This window comes from Xenopus laevis, chromosome 2S, assembly GCF_017654675.1.
Source record: "Xenopus laevis strain J_2021 chromosome 2S, Xenopus_laevis_v10.1, whole genome shotgun sequence".
NCBI lineage: Eukaryota > Metazoa > Chordata > Amphibia > Anura > Pipidae > Xenopus > Xenopus laevis.
The window spans coordinates 138,383,914-138,407,793 of record NC_054374.1 but is presented as its reverse complement, the minus strand read 5'-3'; the positions used below and the strand labels follow the sequence as shown (position 1 = coordinate 138,407,793).

General features: G+C 41.3%; 2 protein-coding genes across 4 annotated transcripts; one reads left to right on the top strand and one right to left on the bottom strand.

Annotated features, from left to right (window-relative positions):
• The first annotated feature begins 5,115 nt into the window (after positions 1–5,115).
• Positions 5,116–15,547, top strand: tarbp2.S (TARBP2 subunit of RISC loading complex S homeolog). 3 transcript variants are annotated; one of them, XM_018250148.2, is made up of 9 exons: positions 5,126–5,293; positions 7,717–7,916; positions 9,489–9,591; positions 10,560–10,631; positions 11,277–11,349; positions 11,890–12,007; positions 12,840–12,967; positions 13,451–13,634; positions 13,920–15,547. In XM_018250148.2, exons 1-9 carry the CDS (start codon positions 5,244–5,246, stop codon positions 14,075–14,077), a joined length of 1,086 nt encoding a protein of 361 aa, XP_018105637.1. In that variant the 5' UTR covers positions 5,126–5,243; the 3' UTR covers positions 14,078–15,547. The 3 variants fall into 3 exon arrangements, with proteins under 3 accessions (XP_041440403.1, XP_018105637.1, XP_018105638.1); XM_018250149.2 differs by having other exon boundaries at positions 5,129–5,293; positions 7,717–7,886; XM_041584469.1 differs by lacking the exon at positions 13,920–15,547 and having other exon boundaries at positions 5,116–5,293; positions 11,890–12,042.
• A 2,222-nt stretch (positions 15,548–17,769) lies between these two features.
• On the bottom strand, positions 17,770–23,253 carry LOC108709901 (pro-FMRFamide-related neuropeptide FF). Its single transcript, XM_018250147.2, has 3 exons — positions 23,128–23,253; positions 20,755–20,876; positions 17,770–18,207 (listed from the first exon to the last, which is right to left on the bottom strand). The coding sequence occupies exons 1-3, from the start codon at positions 23,251–23,253 to the stop codon at positions 18,084–18,086; spliced, it is 372 nt and encodes a 123-aa protein (XP_018105636.2). The 3' UTR covers positions 17,770–18,083.
• Positions 23,254–23,880: the final 627 nt, after the last annotated feature.

Here is a 23,880-nt window from a genome sequence, read left to right as displayed (position 1 = left end):
CACAGGTAGCACTTTATAAACATATACATACGTGCACATGTACAGAGGGATGCTGTGCATGAAACCATTTTGTACAGCTATGTTTCTGATTTTGTTCCTAGATGTTTAGGTTCCAAATGTTATTGAGTTTATAAATAAGACACTCATTACTGTATAGAGAGAGTTCCTTCGGCTAAACATGCCATTTACAGATAATAAAATGTGAGATCTTTCTGTGTCTCATACTCGCCTAGTCTTACAGTGCAGCCATGGATGGATTTCACTGGCTATTCACAAATATGGAAACAGATTTCCCCTAGTGCAGTGACCCATAGCTAGGAAATTAATTGCTGGTCACTATCCAGCCATGTCTCATTAGGTCATACCTCTGTGGTGTTCTCATAGGAGAAGGGGTCACTGAATTTTTCACCTGTAAAATTGGGGAGAAGGAGATATAGATATGAAACGATCTTCATAAAATCTGGAATGTGCAGGAGCCTGTGCAAATCACTGTGTGTGGCACATAACTATCACTGGCTAACTGAGCAATGAATACAGTTATGTATAAACAACTGGATAACCAATCTGCAGCTGCAGATACTAACTCTCCCGTTATTCCCTTTTCTAATGCCACGACTTTCTGCAGAATGAATTTTTTGGTAACTTCCTAATGAAAGCACAAAACAGCCACAAGATGGCAGCAGTAGGCCCAGAGATTAAAATAGTCATGCCTGATAAAATACCTTGTGTGCCATGGAAGCTTAATGCCAGCAGGCTTTTCTAGAGGAGGCATCTCCTGTGCAATTCCATATTGCTTGGAACTGATGTGCCTCATGCAGTCTTCTAATGAGCAAGAGATGTGAGAACAGGTCCCATACAAGGCACAGCAGGCTGCTTGTACTTTCCACAAAGCATAATAGCAATAGTAATTGAACTCACACAGACACAGCTTTGCTTCCCTTACCAGCATGCACATTAATCAATTAAACACCAATAATTGAGCAATTTTTACCTAGTTCAACATCATCCTTCGATGTATCTATAATTACTTTTTAGTTATGGTTGTAATATAGCTTCTCAGTTGGAATCCACCTAAACATTTCATCGCTAGAAAACAGTTTCTATAGTATTTCTAGTTTCTATGGTATAATCACTACTAAAGTTATACAGACCCCTACTCACCCAGTGTAGAGGTGCCACCTTAAGACACATTGTTTTAATTTGCCTGCAATTACAGCCCAGACTGTTCCCGAAAGGTGGCCATAAACATTACATTTACAATCTATCCTGGAAACGATCTTTCCAAGAAAGATCGTCCGTTTCAATACACACGTGTAGAGCTGAATCATCAGATATATAGATAGAAACAATAGAATTCTACCTGTATCTGAGGATTCAGCAGTAACAATGGCCGCTGTTCAGGTGCCTTCAAAGGTGCCCAATCAAAATTTTCTAGCCGGCCAGATCATTGAGCCAACTGATATCCAAGTCTTCTGCTGATATCGGTCGACTCGTCTACCACCATACACGTACCAAATATTGTTTGAAAAAAAAGTTTCATACAATGTTATCAGAGCGATGGTCTATGGCCACCTTTAGGGAGTCAGATTACTCACAGTCCCACAGGGAAAACATTTTTATTTCTTTGTGTGATTTTAAGGATTTGGATTCAGTTCAACAAGCACTAAATCCTACAATCCTAAATGGCCAAATCCTGACTGACTCCTGAACCGAATCCTGGATTCGGTGCACCTTAATAATATACTGTACATATCTACACAAATTTCCAGTTTAGTCATAAGACATTACTAGGTGCTAAGCAGATTTAGTTCATTTCTTTCACCTTGCACGTGAAATGTAATCTCTCTGATAGATGGTGCAGATTATCCTGTAATCACTAATCCAGTTAAACCTGCTTGGTCAGAGGCTGAGAAAAAAAATCCCACTGTACAATAGATATTCAAAAACATGGACATATTAAAATGAGATAAAGTAATAGCAAAAATGGTCATGGTTGAAGAAATGTCCATCAGTATACAGTAAGCTCATAGGACATTCATATCACTTGGGGAATAATTTCCAGCTAACTCTACATAATGGGCCAGCGCATACTAGTTCCTCTGTACAGGCCCAAAATTGTAAAAAGCCCACAAAAGCCCAGACCCAGGCATTTGATACCTCTATATCAGGAGAAGCTACGGGCCCATCTGTATCCACTGCTCCTTGCATTTCTTGTATTTGCTGCATCAGAAAATTGCAAAATACCTGCAACTTCGACAATTTCCTTCCAAGGGTTTCACCAGCAGAAGGCTCCTCTGGGGAAGGAAAGTTATAATCAATGTATTGCATTCATATTTAGCTAAAAGGGAGTCCTCACTTGACAGTATGCAGATGATTGACTAAAATAGGTGCTAAATGACACAAGTACACTTACCGATAAAAAATTTAATATTTGCTTTCATTTTCTAATTGATGGCAGACTGATATAAATTAATTGCTGATTTGTTGCTAACGACAACATTTCGGGGCTCCTTGATGCCCTTTCATTGCTCGTGTGGAGAGTAAAATTGCACAATTGTGCTCTCTGCACTAGCAGAACCGAATATTAAAAGAAAAAAAAGAAATAAATATTAAAAGAAAAGATAATACAAATACAGGTATGGGATCAGTTATCCGGAAACCCTTTATCCAGAAAGTTCCGAATTACAGAAAGGCCGTCTCCCATAGACTCCATTTTTCTCTGTAATAATAAAACAGTATCTTGGACTTGACCAAACTAAGGTATAATATAATCCTTATTGGAGGTAAAACAATTCTATTGGCTTTATTTAATGTTTAAATTATTTGTTAGTAGACAAAATAAGGAGATCCAATTTACAGAAATATCTGTTATCTGAAAAACCTCAGGTCCTGAAAATTGTGGAGAACAGGTCCCATACCTGTAGTATGTAAAATTTCAAAAATATAAAAGTCCTAAAGAATAAGAGAATTGAATGGGACATAAATACAATCAAAATGAATACAACCACCACAGGCCAAAATCCCAGTGTTTGAAGGCGAGATGGAGAAGGTCCATATGGGGAGGTTACAGTATAATTTCTCATTAGCTGCTTCCCATGACATGCCTTGCTGGACAACTCAGATTACTGTGGTATAAAAGAAATATGATACAGCCAATGCATACCTCCCAACATTTTGGAAAAAGAAAGAGGGACAAGAAGATTTGCCACACTCAGAATTTGTTTGACCCATTTTACAAAATTTGGCAGGTTATGAAAGTTTCTGTGGTTTTTTATGTGTTATTACAGTTTTGCTAATGAAGTTGAATAGCTCTTTAAGCTGCCTGTTCAGTGCAGGAGATCAAACAGAAAGTCGGGACACAGTAACAATTAGAGACTGCGGGTTGAGATGTCCAAATCGGGACTGTCCTGCGAAAAACAGGACAGTTGGGAAGGTATGCAATGCACTGTACAATGTACATTGAGCAAAAGGCCAATAATGTACTTAGTAGGTAATGAGCTCTACAGCAAAAGCAGTTTAGGTTCACTTTGGGAATAAAACATTTTCCTATATACATGCATTGCAATTGGTTAAAGGAGAAGGAAACCCTGTTCTGGTGTGATCCAGATTCCCTGGAGTATATGTGACCTGTGTATCTCTGCTACATTATCAGTGAAGGACTGGAATGCCAGAGGCCCACCAGAAAACCTTAGACAGTGGGCCCACTTTCCAAACAATTATTCCTCCTCTCCTCACTCAACCTCTTTATTCTGCTAGTCTTTTAGATCTACTTACGTGCTTTTTTTCCCCATAAAGAAATAGGGAATGACCATGAAATAGGCTAAATCATTAGAAGCAAAAGGGCCCACTGATGCCTGGCCCACCGGGAAAAAAACCCAAAAAAACTCATAAGTAATTTAATTACAGTGTAGGGATGTGAAAATCTTAGACACCCTTACCCATTACAGACAGGCATATCCCTAGTAATATGGACACCTCAGTGGGTCCTTATGGGGACCTTGTGCTTATGTCATCCCTGCAGTTCTCACAGTGGATGCTAGATGGCACTGTGGTATAATATAAAAGGGCTTGAAAGCCATGAGGTAGAGGCCATTGCTGCTGAACCTTTCCTCTGTTAGGCCACAGAGGTTAGGGTGGTGGAACTCATCCTGAGTTTAGTGAAGCGATAGTTATACCCTTTAATAGATCACTCTAGGAGTGATAGATAGGGTATTTAGTTGAGCAGCTCAAAGCTCCGCCGAGGAGATTAGAGGGATTAAGATCCCGGGTATTACTGACCCCATAGTAGGGCCTAAGTGTTAAACTCAGGGAAGTAAGAGTTTCTGAGTTCCATTTAAGGTAATCCTGAAGATTGGGGAAATACCTTCCAACAAGCTGCATTGTTCTCTACATGTACTCCTTACTCCTCAGAGAGTTGTTCTATATTCATACAGTGAGTATATTGTGTTACCTTGATTGATCTCTGTTTTACTCTATGTTTCATGCTCCATGGTGAACTCTGGTTTTGGTTAATAAACTCCGTTTATTGTTTAAGCAAATAAAACTACTGGCGCCCAATCTCTTGTGCATTGCACACAGTTACAGTTACACTACACCCTGCCTCCACCCCGCTGCGAGGGCTTACCCCTGAGAATAACAGCAAGTGTCAGGGATGCTACAGTCAAGTAGGAATTAGAAATAAGAGCCTCACGTGTAATAAATAACCTGACAGGTAATTTGTCCATTTCAGCAAAGGTCCCTCCATCTGCAGCAATTGCCTCCTCTTGCGATCACAGACACCTTTCCACATACACAACACTCAACCGGCCACATGCAGCCAATAAGAAATTCGGCTACTCACCTGAAAGTTTTCCTGCAACCAATAAAAGCTTATCTGCAAGGAGCCCGCTGGTAAAAGAAGCGGCCTATTAGCGGCGAGATGGGCGGGATTAATAGGCTTCTTCTCACCTTTGTGACTGTAAAAAAAATAACAAGAAACGCCCCCTTCCTCCGCCCTCTAGATTTAAACCAATCATGTTGAGAGTTTAGATGACGCGCCTATTGATTGGCTGCGACATTGACGTTTACCCTCATGAAGAAAAGGCATCTGGGAATTGTAGTTTAAATGGTCCTAGTAGGTATTAGAAGACAGGGGAGCTGAAACTACAGTTCCCGATATACACGCGCCATTGACTTGGGTGAGTTGTGGGGGGCCACGCTTCCCGCCCCAGCCATTGTTGCTGGTTAGCGGAAAACAGGAGGGAATGAGCGAGAACGGGGAATGTGGAAATCAGACGCCCTCAGGATTCCCCAGGTAAGTGGGTACGGGCACCTCCTGCGGCTTCTCTGACAAATACAGACCCGGAAAGGGCCCTTTATAGGCCAGCGAAGCGGCTCATTCATCCGGTTCGCTGAGAGTGACAGGCTCACACTTAAAGGGACACTGCGTCGAACTAGAAAATCAACAATTGTGTGTGTATTCTGCTGCCACAGGGCATTCATAAGCCGCCATGCTGATGAGAAGGTGCCACTGTAGTACTGCAGCCTCTATTTCTTGCCTCACTCCCTGCCAGGCCTGGGTTCATGGAGTTCATTGAATTAGGAATTCAATGAGATACAAAGTCACTATTAACATTGTGTAAATGACAATTTCTGGGTAAGTTTTCTACTATTGTGCTCTGGTGCAGATTCCCAGGTCCTTTGGTCTTGTTGCTATCGGTTACTCTCTGATGCACAGTCGCTGCTGCAGGTCCAGGTGGGACCAATACGTCTCCTATTATGCTTTAGGCAGCAGCGCACGGTGTTCATTTTAGGACATGTATTTGTCCTGTATATACTGTGTCAGATTTCAGGTATAGCATGAGCCCTCTGATGGTTATCCTTTCTGCCCCCTCCCTGTATTCTTCAGCAATTTACAGGCCCCTGAATTGCTACTTCCATGGGTCATGCCACTCTCTCCTCCGCACGCTGTTGGGCCATGTCTTCATTCCTTGTAACACAAGCTGTGCCCTTCTTAAGGGAGAACTAAAGTGTAACTAAAGACGTAGCTAGAAATGTTGTACATTATGGTTTGTGCTTCTGTACCAGCCCAAGGCAACCACAACCCTTTAGCAGTAAAGATCTGTGTCTCCAAAGATGCCCCAGTAGCTCCCCGTCTTCTTTTCTGCTGATTCGCTGCACATACTCTGTGCTGCTGTCACTTACTGAGCTTAGGGACCCACTCACAATATACAGTACACATAGAATAGAAATGTCACAATATAAGGCTGATTAGTAAATAATACAGATAATTACTACATGGCAGCACAGAAACCAGTACAAGATTCACTGGCACACGGGTAATGCTGGCGGGGTGATACCCTTGCTTTAAATTTATGGCAAGGGTATCACCCTGCCAGCATTACCCGTGTGCCAGTGAATCTTTTGCTGTATACATTGGATAGGTGGCCGATAACCTATCTCACTGTGCACCAGGACTTCGTGATTGGAGGACCAGGGTGTGCGTCTGTATTTTAACTTTTCAGCACAGAAACCAGTACTCAGCCTTGTAGCATCAGCTTATATTACAGACCAACCCCATTTTCTGCTGGATAATTAGTGCCGACCATTAAGTTTAGCTTCTCAACAGCTGCTCAGAGCCCACTGAGCATGTGAGTGTCACAGACACTTTCCAAGATGGTGACCTCCTGTGACAAATTTGAAGTCCTGTTGACAAGCTAAAACTTTAGGCTGGTGCAAAAAGTTCAAAATATAAAATATGGCATTTTTAGTCATTTTAGGGGGTTTAGTTCTCCTTTAAAAGCCTAGCCAATAGGACAGGGAGGACGACGAAGAAGGAAGGAAGGATATGGAAAAGGAGATGGAGGAGGTCTGACAGTGATGGAGCAGGACTGAGAGCGGAGACTGATGAAGAATACAGGAGGGAGCACTTGACATAACCATCTGTTCCTGACATGTTGAGTTACACGTGCAGGACAACTGCATGTGGCTCACAATACTGTACATTTTCTGGTAATCCTGGTGAATGTTGTATGTCCTGTGCTTCCTACTCATCCTAACCAGCATATGAATATTTCCATATGTTGGAGACGTGAAGCAATGTTCTTATTTTCCACAGCTTGTACATACTCTGTGCACTCATAAGACTCTTCTGCAAATGTGCATTTGAAAATATTGTTTTCTGACTTGGCACCCATCCCTTAATGCACTTAAGGTGGCCATAGACGCACAGATAATATCGTACGAAACTAATTTTCGTCCTATATTCGTTGCGTGTATGGTGGAAAAAGATCCGACCGATGTCGGCAGAAGACTTGGATATCGGTCGGCTTGTCAATCGGGCTGGGTGGAAAATTTTGATCGGGTGCCTTTGAAGGCTCCCAAACATAGGCCATTGTTAGTGCTGAATCATCAGTTACAGGTAGAATTCTATTGTTTCTACCTGTATATCTGACGATTCAGCTCTACACGTGTGTATTGAAACGAACGATCTTTCTTGGAAATATCTTTTCCAAGAAAGATCGTAATTGTTACATCTATGGCCAACTTTACTCTTATTGTGCAAACACCTGCTCTTCACACAGTATATAGTTAAAAGGCTAAGTGCTTTTTCATTGGTCAGCAGATGCTATAAGCAGATAGAGGCCCCTGTGGTACTTACTCATGCACACACTGGTTTTATTGAGTTTACTAGTGATGAATTAATGACAGCCGTTCTCTTTTTTTCTCTCTGTGCAGTATTGAGCAGATGCTGGCATCGAGTCCTGGGAAGACCCCAATCAGCTTACTTCAGGAGTATGGCACTCGGGTAGGAAAGACTCCCGTATATGACCTGCTTAAAGCTGAAGGACAGGCCCATCAACCCAACTTTACTTTTCGCGTATCTGTTGGAGACATCAACTGCACCGGTCAGTTCTCTGCGCCGCCCAGTACTAGAGGTGAAATGCCCAGCGTCCCTGACCTACTTCTTCTGTTCTGAAGTCCTCGTTCTGTCCTCAGAGATCCTAGCCATCCAGATTTGTGCTTTCACATGAATGCAGTGGGCACCAATTCAGCTCTGTGATAGTTGTTTTGCATCTCAGCCACATTTGTCTTGCTAGTGCCATTGTACTGAATGCAAGAACTGCTCGTGTGTCTTATCAACATGCGACCTGTTTCCAGAAATATATTGTAACATGAACTGAGCCCTAATCATTTCCAGATTCTCTGATTTCATTTTCTTATACATTTGTTCATGGGGCTGCAATTGGGAGGGATGGGTTACAGGCAGGGCTGCTCTCAGATCACCCAGAATGCAACAGAAGGGACTGGCCTTGGATTGGTGCATGTCTAGGTGACCATATTCAGCAGCTCTCCAGTTTGCCATTTCAGCATTCTGGTTGCTAGGTTCCAAATGACCTTATCAACCATGCATTGATTTGAATAAGAGACTGGAATGTGAATAGGAGAGCCCTGAATAGAAGGATCATTAATAAAAAGTAACAATACATTTGTAGCCTTACAGAGCATTTGCTTTTTAGAAGGGGTCAGCAACGCCCATTTGAAAGTTCCAAAGAGTCAGAAGAAAAAGGCAAATAGCTATAAAAAATAAATAATGAAAACCATTTGAAAAGTTGCTTAGAATCGTCCATTCTATAACATCCTAAAAGTTACCTTAAAGGTGAACCACCCCTTTAAATTCTGTGACCCACACTTTTATATACAGGTCCAGCACAGCATTTATATTCACAGTTTATGCACGAAAGGCAACTTTTATTGCATTAAATGTTTGACTAGTTTTATACTGGTTTTATGTGCAATTAACTATGCTTATTTTAACACCAGTGGCTCATTAAAGGAACAGTAACACCAAAAAATTAAAGTGTTTTAAAGTAATGAACATATCATGTACTGTTGGCTTGCACTGGTAAAACTGATGTGTTTTCTTCAGAAACACTACTATTGTTTATATAAACAAGCTGCTGTGTAGCAATGGTGGAAATAGAAAAAAAAGGGCTATATGGCACAGGTTAAATAGTGGATAACAGATACCACCATTATGTTCTACAGAGCTTATCTGCTGTGTAACCTGAGCCTTTTCTCCTTTGAATGGCTGCCCCCATTGCTACACAGCAGCTTATTTATATAAACAATAGTAGTGTTTCTGAAGCAAACACAGCAGTTTTACCAGTGCAGGGCAACACTGCATTATATTTTTATTACTTTAAAACACTTTCATTTTTTGATGGAACCCTTTTAGCCGGGTAGTACTGGTAGCACTGCTTGTATATTATTCCATTTGAGAGTAGCTAGAATCTAGTCAATTCAAAAAGTGTTGTAGTCCTTACAAGCCCCTCCAGTTACTTGTCAGAATACTGTGTGAGAAATGAAATGCTTAATCACTTTTTGTATTCCAACTATAGAGTTTTCTTGTTACATTCCTGTGACCCTTTATGTCTCCCATGGACCACGGGACAGGAATAAATATAAGTGTGACCTCCTCAGAGTTCTTTCCTCTGTCTCCCTCACAGGTCAAGGGCCCAGCAAAAAGGCTGCAAAGCACAAGGCAGCCGAGGAGGCACTGTCACTGCTAAAAGAAGGGGACATGTTTGGAATTATGTGTGAGGAAAACAGGTGAGAACTTGAGAATTAATGTGACTGCACTGCCTATAAACAGCAGCAGAAAGTTGTCTCTATAAGGAAGTCTCTTGCCTTCAGAAAAGAGAACGTTGGGCATGTCATTTTTAGATGTGAAATAGACGTCAGTGAATTAATGGAACACTCATGCATTTGCTCATTTGACAAATGTAAAGAGCAATAAAATAAAATATGGTTGACAAACTCAAATAAAGTTACATAAAATATTTACAGGAACAATAACGCCAAAAAATGAAAGTGTTTTAGAGTAATTAAAATATAATGTATTGTTGTCCTGTGCTGGTAAAAGCTCTGTGTTTGCTTCAGAAACTATACTATAATAGATCAGTGATCCCCCAACCAGTAGCTCGTGTGCAACATGTTGCTCCCCAACCCCTTGGATGTTGCTCCCAGTGGCCCCAAAGCAGGTGATTATTTTTAAATTCCTGGCTTGGAGGCGAGTTGTGGTTGCATAAAAACCAGATATACTGCCAAATAGAGCCTCCTGTAGGCTGCCAATTCACATAGGGGCCATCAATAGCCAATCACAGCCCTTATTTGGCACCACCCATGAACTTGTTTCATGCTTGTGTTGCTCCCCAACTCTTTTTACACCTGAATGTTACTCACGGATGAAAAAGTTTGGGGATCCCAGCTTTAGTTTATATAAACAAGCTGCTGTGTAGCCATGGGGGCAGCCGTTTGAGAACAGGATACCAGTTTTACCAGTGCAGGGCGAATTTACATGATATTGTCATTACTTTAAAACACCGTCATTTTTTTGATGTTACTGATTATTTAATGCTCTGACCAATCACTTTCTCAAGAAGGCAGCTTTCTCCAGGAGGCAATAAAGTTACAAGTGTCTGATTTATAATTATGTATATCTTGTTTGTTATCTTGGAAGTGGGTGTGATGCCATCGGGAATAACTGACCGATACTTAATGAATTGTTTTATTCACAGTGTGATGTTGTCCGTAGAACAACCTGCAGAGCTGAAGGAAGTTGCAGATATGTCCCCCCCTCCAAGCACCAGGTATTTCTGCATATTTTCTAAAAAAAAACTGAATGATTGTCTCCTCTCCTGCATCATTTATGTTCCTTGAAAGATGAAGCTGCTTGTGTGCCACCTGCAGCAACAGAGTTTGTGCAAAGATATGGCTTCTCCTTCCTAATAGTGTTTACCTTTCATGTTGCACCAACTTGTCCTTCAAGTGCGCAGGGCACCATCCTGAGGTGGAGGGTACAGGGGAACATGCACAATAACAGGGGAGGATTAATGCCATTTCATAGCCCAGTGTTTTATTAGTAATTCATTTTCTGCAAGGTCATACACTTAAAACTTTTAGTAAATATATATAATTTACATTTTTATAGACCCCACACAGTACGTAACAATGTATTTTTTTCCGGGCTGTAGTACACGAGAACGCTGTTTGTTAAAAACTAGTAACTGATCACATACACTTTTGGAAGTTAGGGTGTTATTGGGAAGCTGGATGTATTGTTCAGCTGTGGGAGTTTAGCCAGACATTCCAGCATGGCCTCTTCCTAGCCAGAGATACTTCAAACCGACCTGTATATAATAATCTTGTACAGGGAGCAAAGCTTAAATAAACGAAGATGGCATTGCTGATCAACATTCAACCTTTACCTGATGTCTAAAATCTATTTTTGGCAGGAATCACACCATAGAAATGAAACCCCCACTTTCAGCACAACAGTCTGAATGTAACCCTGTGGGGGCATTGCAGGTGAGTACTGTCCTCATTGTTCCCTTTTCATCACTTATCTAATTATCATAAGTACTGTGCCTTCTGTTTCCTCAGCAGGTTATAGGTGGTACTGCCATCCTTATTTAGATGCTGGTTACCACCAAGCATTTGCCGAGCACCCTTATTCACAGCACCCAGACATGATGGACAAACTATATAGTGGTTGACTGTATTCTTGCAGTGTTTCCATTTTCTTTTATGCTGCACTTTGCTAAAGCTGCGCTCCTTTTTGCCACTGTTGCAATGCAGATTGAGTTGCTTGCAGTCATGGAACAGTGCAGAATTTGCTCAATGAGTCATTTTGTATTTCCTGTGATGGAAAATATATCTTCCATAGAGCTAAAGTGGCTTCCTTGCCATCAGTCTAAATGGTTAACGATAGACAAGACTATAACAAGCAGCAAACCTGTATTATTGGATTTTCTTTAGAATTAGTCACTGTTCCTTTCTCTAGCCCTCTTTATTCATTGACCCCATCTTGTTTTTCCCTTGACTGTGCTTCCTTTCCTTTTCCTCTAGGAGCTAGTTGTGCAAAAGGGCTGGAGACTTCCAGAATACACCGTCACCCAAGAGTCTGGTCCAGCGCACAGGAAGGAATTCACTATGACGTGTCGAGTGGAAAGGTTCTTGGAGATTGGTTGGTGTTCTTTGTGGTATGGGGGCCACATTCAGGCATGTCCTGCTTTCTAATTATATGCCTTCCTAATCCCCACTTTAATACCAGGTGCAAAAGAGACTGCATTTTCCATTATACGTAGGATAAGGATTCACTCTCTGTTTTTAAAGCGATTCTTACGGATTCCTTCTAATGAAAAAGACCGTTGCTCGAAAGATGTAGTGTGTTAATAAAAAGCACCAGAATTTTGCAGCATTAATCTGCGTTTGACCTCTTCTTACAATTAACCTTTACTCTACTACAAAAGAGACTGCAGTTATAGGTCTCAGATATGTGACTGGTACATTCAGTATCCATTATAAAATCAGCCTCTCACAGTGGCTCACGGACAAACGTACAATATACTTTTGCTGACAGATGAGAATAACTTTAATTTCATTGCTTTAACCAAATTTATTATTCATGCTTAAAAATGTGTAGGAAAGACTGAGCTAATTCAATCGCTCCGAGCATCCCCACAGGCCTCAAAGGATTGTTTTGTGCTTGGGAAATTTACAGAACTGTTCAGTTACACTGGCTCCGAAAAATAAAACTTGCATGTAATTTATATTCAGCAGCCACAGAATCTAATATGCTCATTATTCTTATGATACCGCTCAACTACAAACTCTGCTGCTTGCATGCGTGTTTGTTTAATGGCTAGTATACTTATGTTTCTGCATTTAAATATGTCACCCCCCCAGAGATACTGACAGTCCTAGCTTTTGCAGGCCTATGTAACATTATATGGCAAAATGAACTGTTCAACCTTTGCATGAGGCATAACCGGTACAAATCTTACCATTTTGCACAGGCAGTGGCACATCCAAGAAGTTGGCAAAGCGGAATGCAGCTGCAAAGATGCTTCTTCAGATTCACCGGGTACCTGCAGAGCATCGGGAGTCTGGGGAGACAGAACCTGAGGAGGATCAGTTTTCTATGGTAGTTATTGGGAACTTGCTTTTGTCAGCTTTATCCCTTATGGTAAGCCTGATACCAATGCTGCCATAAGTTGAGGAATAAATTAATCTCACGCAGCTTTTTATTTTTCTTCATCCCCAAAATGCCCATAAGCATGCAGGCATCAACTGTCCAAAAACTGCCATCTCTTAAAAGAACGTTCTTTGCTAGATATCGATTAGGCCAAGGACTGCATCTAGTAGTTAATATGACTGATGACTCTGAAGGGGCCATTGAGCAGTCCACACGTTTGTCAGCATGACCAAAAAGCTAACCTTGCTGTATGTAGCATAATGGTTGTCCCTACCCTTGGATAAGACAAGTACAAATAGCCACAAAATAGATCTTTTTAACATTAGTCCTAATTCTCTTGGGAATATGTTGCATAGGAACAATATGATTCTTAATTTCATGGTTTGAGTCGTAATTTCATCTGATTGTGCTCCTGTGTTCTGTATGTGGCAGGGGAAGCTGGATGGAAGTCGGGGCCGAGGGACAGCTTGCACTTGGGACTCCCTGCGAAATTCCTCTGGAGAGATGATTCTGCATCTAAGAAGTAACCCCCTGACCATCCCGAGCTCTGGCTTCTGTAGCCTCCTGCAGGATCTGTCTGAGGAGCAGAGCTTCCAGATTAGCTACCTCGATATTGGTGAGCGTTTGTGTCCTCCACGTGCTGAATTCACATCCTGCAGCTTCTTATAGACAGGCGTCAGGTGCTGCTAAGAACAGTGGAAGGCTCAACTTTGGACATTCATGGGCAATAGGGAGATTGGACCAGTCCCTGGATCAACTTGTACTACGAGCTATCTTCAATGTTCTAGCTTCTCATTTATTATAGCCAGTGCTCATTGTTCTACTGTTGGTTTGGTGCAGTTGGTGTTATTCATGGTAGTTGTGTGTCTAATATCTGTCTGTCCTTTCTCTGTCTCTGCAGATGAGCGCAGTTTGAGTGGACTCTATCAGTGTTTGGTTGAACTCTCTACACAGCCTACTACTGTTTGTCATGGCTCCGCCACAACCCGAGATGCAGCTCGTGCAAATGCTGCCCACAATGCTTTGCAGTACCTAAAAATCATGGCAGGGGGCAAGTGAGTTTGGTGGGGGGGCAACAGTGCCACTGCCCCCCCCCCCAGTTGTTTTTTTATTAAGATCTCACACAACCAGTTTACCTTATTTCAGTCACGGAAGGACTTGACTGCATGAGCCGGTAACCAGTCTGGTAATTGCACTTTGCCAAACGATTCATTGATAAGACAAAGAATCCACAAATATCTGTTCTGCAAGGCCAGCGTAACAGGACTGGTGCCTTTTATATCACTGGTGCAGGCCCTGGTACAACGATACACGATTCCCAAGGATATTGAAATTCTGACTGAAGATGAAATGCCATTGGTCAGAGTGTAAGAGTGTAGTGAATGCAGCAGAATGCTGGAAAATGTTTCTTTTCAACAAACACAGAAACTTTCCTCCAAGCACTGGCTGTCAAGACACACCCCTCCTGTCCCAGGCACCATTAGCTGCTGAAACCTTTATTTCTGATATAACTGGATGTTGAGCTGCCAGGCTTCATTGCCCATCCCACATTAAATTATTTGAACGTTTCCCTTTTTTGTGGAAGGGATGAACCATTCTAGAGTTTATCCCAAGATTCCATTGGAAGAGGAAGGTTGTTTTTATTTCAGTGTGTATCCTTTAGAAAGAGCAACTGCGATGTTTTGTACCCTCCCTGGGGATCTCTTTACTTCTTCTGGAAGTGTCTTTGTTGCTCTAATTATTCCAGCCTCAATTTAAACTCAAGAGTGAACTACCATAACAATTCGATCATTAGGCAGATTTGAGCTGGCTTTCACAATCAATTTGATTTGCGGAATGTGTAAACCTCTATGCATAATCCCATATCTGCTATGTGCAACTTTTGGTTTCCATTTTGTCCTGTAAATGGCATAGAATTGGCTGTAAACTATGGTTTTCTAGCTGCATCTGAGAGCAAAATCTTTAATCCTGTTTAAATCATTACAGTTGCTGGCCATGCTCTTTCCTCTCTTCAATTGGAGCCAATCGGAAGTTACTTCATATAGCGGTTGGCTGTGAGGTCACGTTTACACATCTTTTGTAAGGAATAAATATGCTTAAACAATAACCTTTTTGGATATCTAGCTCCCTAATATAAAGGCAAACTACAACTCAAAGGGCTGTTATTGAACACAGCCCTGTGCATTTGGGAAGATGATCACCACTTAATGCTTCTTATTAAATCCCCATGCACCTCTCTTTCTGTTTCCAGCTCCCCCAGATTTGCAGCTTCCCCAGTTTGGACAGGCTGCATTCACTGCACTTTTTTTCGTCCCACTACTTGAGTCCCCTGATATCGGTATTTTATTTGCTTTAGCACTAGGCACAAACTGCTTAGCTGTGACCAAGATCTTCTACCTTGCAACAGAAAATACATGTGTCCTATAGACACCTATAGAATGTGACCTCCTCTGGGGCAGGGTCTGATGTGAACTTTCTCTGATGCTCCATAATATGTTGGTGCTACAGCAATAAAGGACAATAAATTGAGTAACGGTCAGTTGTTAATTTCAGTGTATACATCAGGGATCTCTAACCTGACCTCTGGCAGTTGCTGAACTTTGCAGTTTAACAACTAGAGGGCAGCAGGTTGGACATTATCCTTTTGAAAAGACCCTCCGATATGGGCACCATCTGCCCTGCATTTGGTTTGGCAGATAACAGTCGGTGCATGTAAGTAGTGCCGCTTCTTTCTGGGTGGTAAGCGTTGTATAACAAGTTCCAAGTAGTTATGGCGCTACGCTAAAAAAGCTTCACTGCTTGCTCTATGCCCATAAATGTGTTTGTTTGCAATTTGTGCTAATACGAGAAAGCGACTAATGCAGCATTAAGTGTTCTGCCCATCTGTTAATCACAGTTTCAGGCATTGTGTTTAAACAAACGTAACAATGAACAATTATTGTGATTAAATGAAAAGAACAACCTTTCAGGGTAGGACAGATGAAACGGTTACCGCTTCTGTTATTTAATAGTGCATCTACGTAATAATAGGGGCAATACGTGATGGAAACCCAAAGATTGTTACATGGAAGACATTTTATTGCATGGGGGACAGTAATATTTAAAACATGTGTTTAGAGTTATAATGGGTCCCTGGTAGTTGCCCTGTTTGTGTATCCCTCTGTGCAGCAGACGTATAATGCACCACATACGTTGCTCTTGGCTCCGCAGGCACCTGTAAATAGCTTTTATTTGCACCGGAGAACATAAATAAAACAATCTCTAGGCCGTTCTGGAAAAGGCTTAAGTGGTGTTTTGACCATTGTGCTCCACTGAAGGAGATGTCCAGCTATTATAATGCCCTTAGTTGCTTGTTGCTTCCCCTATAGAAAAGGGAAGAAAATGCCGTTCCTATAGAGGACACTGATGGTGACCATTGCACACCATACAAACTCATGCTCTAGTATTTCTGTAATAGTCAGTGCCTGCTGCTAGATTATTACCAGACTTCCTTATGGGAAACCGTGACATAAGTAATATTAAAAGGGAACTAACGTGAAAATGAAAATTTAATATATGGTTCATCAGACTAAAATAAGACATTCTCTAAACCACAAATTCGGACTCGTTTCTGAAATGATCACATTAATCTTCACTCTCCCCATTTCAGTATCTGACTGTCTTCATTCTCTCTTCGTGCAGCAGTTGGGTGTCGGCTGGCCGGCCGCCCCTAGGCCGCACGGTCCTAGCGCCCGCCTTCCCAGCGCGCCGGCGACAATGCTGGCGCAGCTGGTGTAGTTGAACGGGGACGCGAACGTCCCCATAATGCAGCTGGGCAGCATGCCGCCCCTAGTTTTTGCCGCCCTAGGCCCGGGCCTATGCGGCCTTGCCGCAAATCCGGGCCTGGGTGAATTGACAGTTAGATCCAATATATCTTATAGAGGGGCTCCTTACCTACAAGATGTATTTGAGCTCACTGTTTTAAAATCACCGGAAATCCTGTATCTCTACATGCGGAGTCGGTTATCTGAGAAAGCTCTAATCTGAAAAGGGAGCTGCCCCCATAAAATATATTGGATCTAACTGTCCATCAAAATCTGACACACAATCTGACTCCACTAATCTGACACATCATCAAACCTTTAATTTCCAATAATCATTCTTAAAGATGTTGTGTAGGGCATAGGCGTTTGTAAATGGAAGTGTTAAGACTGTGTATCTAATTGTGACTTAAATTCAATTTTGACTTAGTCCATAAGGCAACACGTGAGCCATTTATATTATGTGGCTATTTGCAAGTTTTTTTTTGTGTGGTTTCTGAATTATTTAGGTTTTTCTTTAGCAGCTCTTTAGCATGGAATTTCAGCAGCTATCTGGTTGTCGGGATGCAATTTACCATAGCAACCAGTCAGTGGTGTGACGGAGAGTCTGGAATATGAATATCAGAAGGCCTGAATAGAAAAATAAGGGATAAAAAGTAACAAAAACATTGTGTGTGGCTTCTGCCTTAAGTTTGTGAAAACATAAGTACTTTGTAAAGGGAAGAATGACACTCATTAAATCTATATAATACAGGATAATATCTATAGTTCCACCATTACCCCATACACCTGGGCAACGGACTCCGGTGCTACAAAACTCAATTATGTTCTACTGTTGCTTATGGTCCTCAACATACCCAGGGAGCTTGGCATTTTCCTTCTTTTTTCCCGTTGTGTGGGAAAAGCTCAAGAAGAGACTTATTTCGTGTGTAAGAGGAACACAACAGGACATCTTGGTCAACACATGAATTTATTGATAAGAGCAGGAGAAGGAATTGGCACATGTAGGCTGATACTAAACTGCACCCGTGAAAATGCCAGTGCTGTGTACATGAGAGGAGAGAAATACAAAAGGGAGTGGGCACTTTCTAATTAAAGGAGTAAGAGAATTTGGTAAATTTTCAAAATAATTGACAGTGGTAGCATGTATTTGGGACATGGTTCTGCAAACATTCATGTACCCGTCCCTGCTCCACAAGCTCCTCATCCATTGTAACCTGTCGTAGCCATGAAAGGAATTGTCAGCATGAATGTCTTGTGCTCTTTCATTTCTTCCTCCCAAAGCGCTGGGGGACGGCCATGCTCCAGAACTGAGGCGCCATAGAATCCCAGCCTCGTGAGTGGATCCTGCTCTCTCCTAACATTGAACTGCGCTCGTCTCTGCCAAATCTGAAGAAGAAAAGAGGTTAAGGGACTAGAAGCAGATATCCCAGGCTTGATTTATTACAAATTTGGGAAATTGAGTATGTCAAAAATGTATTCCCTCACCACCACCTTAGAAGTTCCAAAATTTGGCCTGGTGGATCCCTACCTGCCCAGAAATCCAAGTCTGTAGGTGGAAGATAATGAATGTCATTATATAAGAGAAAAACGGTCTGCTTATATTATGTATTATGTAGAATCAGTACAGCCACAGTCAAGGTTTATTCTAGCAACCAATAAGATTTCAAAATATGATTATCAAAGACTCCCACATCCCCTTGGTCTCTTGCCGCCTGCAAGTCTTTGGCACGGTAACTCATTTCTTAGTATCCTTAGCCCTAGTACTGCATGTGATGGATATATCCCTGTATCTGGAGCGAGATTCCTACTTCTCGCTCCAGGTGAGGCTGCTCCATTCAGTATATATCAAATGGAAGTGTGACATCCCAACCTTAATAATGATGAGTGGGATGGAGGCCAGTAATCTATATTCCTTTTTGATCCATACAAGAGGTGACCTTATTCAATTCAATGTAATTTACCAATTATACCTTAAATTAAATTAGTCTGGTCAGTGGAATGTTTTCCAGTCCGATGTTAGAGATGTGGTGGAGGGAGATACAATTTGCTCCATTTGTTCAGGGACTGCCCACCTATTAGTGACTACTTGTGTACTGTCCTGACCCTTATGGAGAGGCCCATAACCTTCATTGTTATAAAGGAGCCTAAGGTTGCATTATTGGAGCTAATAAATCACACAGTCATCCAAAACACTAGGGCATTGATCCTCAGTTCCTCACTTTTCTTAGAAAATTGTGCTGTTACATTGGACGGGATAGACCATTCGATGCTCAATACGTGGCTTAGCCTGATAGATTAAACCTTGCCACTGAGTTCAATTTCAGTAGTCTGGAGGTGGCGCCATATCAAACTAAAATCACCACCCACTCATTGCTCTGCTTTACTAATTGCTTGAAAGTGGTCTTAAAAGTGTTTCCAGGTGATTGTCAATTGCACATGGAGACTGTCACATCTGCATAGTGAGCAACGAGAAGCAATTTGGCCCATTCCTTAGCTACTAAAATTCAAGAATTTCAGAATTTCCAAAAATGCCCCATTAGGGGGAAATAAAGTCTAAAATAGAATAAGGCTAGAAATGCTGTATTTTGTATAGTAAACATAAACATGAACTTACTGCACCACAAGCCTAATAAAACAAATGATTTATGCTTTCAAACTTGGCCACAGGGGGTCACCGTCTTTTAACTTTGTTAAACATCTTTGCAAGACCAAGACTACGCACATGCTCAGTGTGGTCCGGGCTTCAGTTGGGAGGCTAAGCTTAGGGATCGTCATACATTATCAAAACAGCACAAGTCAAATAATATCTGCCATAGAAGCCGATACAGCAAGACTGATTAATATACAGAGTAAACAGACTGCACTGGGTCTGCAGTTACGAATCTCTACACAGTCGCCGGCTGCTCTACAGGAAAACAAACAAAGTTGCTTGCGTTCTGGGAAATAAGGTGGGGGGAGCTCCCACCATTTGAAAGTATGGTTGTTTCCCTGCAGAGCAGTTAGGGGCCGACTTAAAAGACCAGTAACACATTATTTATTTATTTTTTTTAAAAAAAATTAGTTTCTACTTAATGAAAAAAAAAACATCAAGGCAGTTTTAACTTTCAATTCGCAAAGTCTTTACTAAGATATTACTTACCGATTCTCTGCTTGTGTTCCTCTTCAGAAATGGTGACAGGGCGACGATCCATCGTGTGGGGTTCGATTTCTCCTCCCTGGCTATCTCATATAGAAGGCAGGGAGGAGAAATCGAGCGCCACATGATGGATCGTCACCCGGTCGCCGTCTCTTAAGAGGAGCACAAGCAGAGAATTGGTAAGTAATTTCTTAATAAAGACTTTGCGAATTGAAAGTTAAAACTGCCTTGATGTTTTTTTATTCATTAAGTAGAAACAATTTTTTTTGTTAGTTTAAGTTTCCTATCCACAGCAGTCAGAGTAAGTAAAATGAAGGGTTGAATTTCACTGCAAAAAGTGAAAGCACAAAAAAAATGGAGCACCAAAGGAGCTGATTATTCGTCCGTTAAAATATTGAAATGTATTGAAGAATCATTAAAAATGGTAAAGGCATGATCAGAACATATTGTAGGCTGCCCACTATACGCGTTTCCTGGCTACCGGCCACTTCCTCAGAAGCTGCATACAGTCAGGGTTATTATAAAAACAGTAGACATTTTTTATTTAAAGTATATTGGAGATAGGTTTGTTTTTCATTAAAGAAAGTAAAAATTGGATTTTATTTTGTTTGCCTTTACATGCCCTTTAAGGGTTATGGCATGTGCAGAATGTGACAGAAAAGCATCGCCTTTAGTTACAAGAACATATTTTGGGTCTTGGCTGACCCACACACTACAGCTCCTAACTGATCTATAGTAAAATATTGGCAAATCCATCAGCCTTTTGGAAAACCTGTTTATTTCAATCTGCATCTCACCTCTGGGGCTGGAAAAGAAAGGAGCTCCGGGCTGGTCTGTTGTGAAGAATTGTCCTCAGCAATGTATTCAGCACTGTTTTCTCATCGGTCGTCGGTTGTGACATAAAACTGGTCTCATCTGTCTGTAATAATAATAATTATTAATAATAACAATAGCATGGGCAGATAATACTGACAGCGATAGCAACTCAAGGATGGGTTTTGGTGCATCTACTGTAATATTCTTTTTAACCACAATATTTATGTCTAATTACAACGATTTTGATGACGTTTATATGATGATAAAGGCGCCTCCATAACAGGTATTTTACAATCAGCACATGATAAATTCCTTTTGCTGGTGGTTTTTAAATGTGCCGTAACCATGTGTTGCATGTAAAGATGCCAGCACCTGTAATTATACAATCTATGGAAGGGTTAAAGAATAAATGGTGTTGTCACTCTACCTTCATTTACATCATTACTAATAATCATTACTATTATTTAGTGTTGCTCAGAATGGACATGATCACAGAATAGGCTGAAGATGTAGAATCTTATTACAACAGGGGAGATGGGATGGATATTGCAGCGAGATCCCTTTCCTACAGATACATGCAATACTTAGGGGCAAATTTACTTACCTTCGAAGTTGCGCCAGCGTTGGCTTCACCGCACTTCGCCAGGCGAAATTTAGCCAGGGCGCCGCTAATTCACTAAAATTGCGCTCAGGGAGGCAAAAGGTAGCGGTCGCGCTAGTGTTAATTCGTCAAGCGAAGTTACGCTAGCGATGCCTAATTTGCATATGGCGCAAGTTAAAGTTGAATGGACGTATATGTAGCAGCAAATACATTACACTACACAAGCTGGGAAAGCTTCATAAAATAAAATAGAGTTGTTATTTTGCCCTACACATGTGCCCACTGTATAGTTTAGGTGCCATATGTTAGGAAATGTAGGGGGGAAGGAGGGTACCCCAAAAGAAATGTACAATCTTTCACAGCCTATCACCCTTAAAAAAGTAAAAGACGCCAGCGTTTTTTGGGACTTAGAAAAAATGTCAACTTTTTTTGAAGCAAGTCCTATCTACTCTATTGCACTTCGCCTGGTCTCAGGTGGCGAAGGCAAATCTGGCGCAAGAGGTAACGTTCAGTAAAATGCGCAAGTTAGTGAATTAGCGTAGTTACGTCCCTTCGCCATAGCGCAACTTCGCCTGGCGTAAGGGTGCGAGTAGCGCTAGAGTAGGTCCACTTCGCTAGCGAATTTACCCCAGCGCCTGTTAGTAAATCGGCGGAGTAACAAAATGACGTCACGACGGTGAATTTTTGCTAAAGTTAGCCACTTTGCCCTTTAGTAAATTTGCCCCATAATGTGCCCTGCAACACACTTTGAGTTCTTTTATTTGCATGCATTAGAAAACACATTAATGACAGCAATTCCATTGTTTGTGTACCCCCCATATACAAAGCAGGACCTGTTCCATGCATAAGAGAAGCTTTACTCCAATACTTTGTGGAAGACATCATCTATTAATGCTTCTAAAATACACTTATTTGCCTATTTCTTCTAGCTAGGTTATCACTTTTTTTCAATATTACTATCAATGTAATAACAAATAGTGATAATGATGATATTCTGCTTTATTTATACAACACCAGAATGATTTTCTGTGAAGCTTACAATCTAATTCCCATATCCCAGACACATAGATGGGAGGTTCAGTTACCCTTTCCTGGAGGGAAAATACATAGATGCACAGAAACTCCGAGCAGATAGTGCCCAAACCAGAACTGGTGCATGTGGGTATATAAGCCTAGCTAATTATATTTATATAGAATAATGAATTGGTCACCAGCTGAAAATCCTGATGCCAGTGCTGCATGCTACATGATTACATTATCATCATCTGATCATCATGGACTGACATCTCCTACAATGAGATACAGATATGGGACCTATTATGGTCGGGACTTGAGGTTTTCTGGATAACGGATCTTTCCGTAATTTGGATCTTCATACCTTAAGTCTACTAGAAAATTATGTAAACATTAAATAAACCCAATAGGCTGGTTTTGCTTCTAATAAGGATTAATTACATTTTAGTACAAGGTTTTAATATCCCAGAGAAAGAGGAAATCATTTTTAAAAATGTGGATTGTTTGGATAAAATGTAGTCTACGGGAGATAGCTTTCTGTAATTCGGAGCTTTCTGGATAACGGGTTTCTGGATAACCTTAACTTCAGATATATATATATATATATAAAAATCAGAGTCAGTCTTATTCAGGCATTGTATCTTTCCCAGGAAATGAATGTATATTTCCTAATTCATTTGTCATAAACCTTCCCCTCTATACAAGAGCTGGCAGCAGGACACTACATTGCAGAACATACCTGTGAATCCAGGTAACTAGGTGGCACCTCCAGAAAGTTGTCTGACAGCTCTTCCCCTGCCTGATGAGAGCGGGCACCTCTGGCACACGCAAGCAGAGCAAGAAGCATGAGACTGAGTGGCTGCATGGCTGAGAGTGTGAGTTGTGCTACCTCCCAAGCCCTGTATATATAATAGGAGAACCCCAGAAGGAGGGGCTGTAGGAGAGGCAAAGCAGAAAGGTGATTAATCTGTAGAGTGGAAATGCACATGTTGCTGTCAGGAGCCAGAGGCTGGGATGTGACCCTGGAGAGGTGAAATACCCCCCTGGGTCTGAGCAAATCTCACCTTCCTCTTATTACTTTGATAAATCCAACTAAATTGAGCTTAAAACCCCTTTGCGAACAGTTAATTGAAAGCTGTTTGTTCTGCTAATGTACTGGGGTCCCAAAGGGAGCGGGTTTCGAATATTTGTTAATTTCTTCCCTTTTACAAACACACGACGCACACGACAGCAACGCTTTCCACTTTCTTATGACAAAGTATTCCACAATCACACCACAAAGCCAGTGCAAGGAGAACTAGAAAGCAAATGTAATCTCTCCTGTCCCAAAGCAATAAAGCCATAATCACATTTGGGCACTCGCAGTTTCGGAATGGATCACTTTGTATAGATTTTTGAAAAAAATATATTTTATTAAAGGGGGTGCATCAGAATGGTCCATCCCATCCTTTATCAGGAGGTGCTTAGCATGAAAGTGAAAGACTGGACAGAC

Coding starts and splice junctions, on each gene's coding strand:
- tarbp2.S (XM_018250148.2), top strand. CDS start 5,244: ATGAGCGAGAACGGGGAATGTGGAAATCAGACGCCCTCAGGATTCCCC. Junction 9,592..10,559: donor ATTATGTGTGAGGAAAACAG/GTGAGAACTTGA, acceptor TTTTATTCACAG/TGTGATGTTGTCCGTAGAAC. Junction 11,350..11,889: donor ACCCTGTGGGGGCATTGCAG/GTGAGTACTGTC, acceptor CTTTTCCTCTAG/GAGCTAGTTGTGCAAAAGGG.
- LOC108709901 (XM_018250147.2), bottom strand. CDS start 23,253: ATGCAGCCACTCAGTCTCATGCTTCTTGCTCTGCTTGCGTGTGCCAGA. Junction 20,877..23,127: donor CTAGTTACCTGGATTCACAG/GTATGTTCTGCA, acceptor TTATTATTACAG/ACAGATGAGACCAGTTTTAT. Junction 18,208..20,754: donor TTTCTTTTCCAGCCCCAGAG/GTGAGATGCAGA, acceptor TTTCTTCTTCAG/ATTTGGCAGAGACGAGCGCA.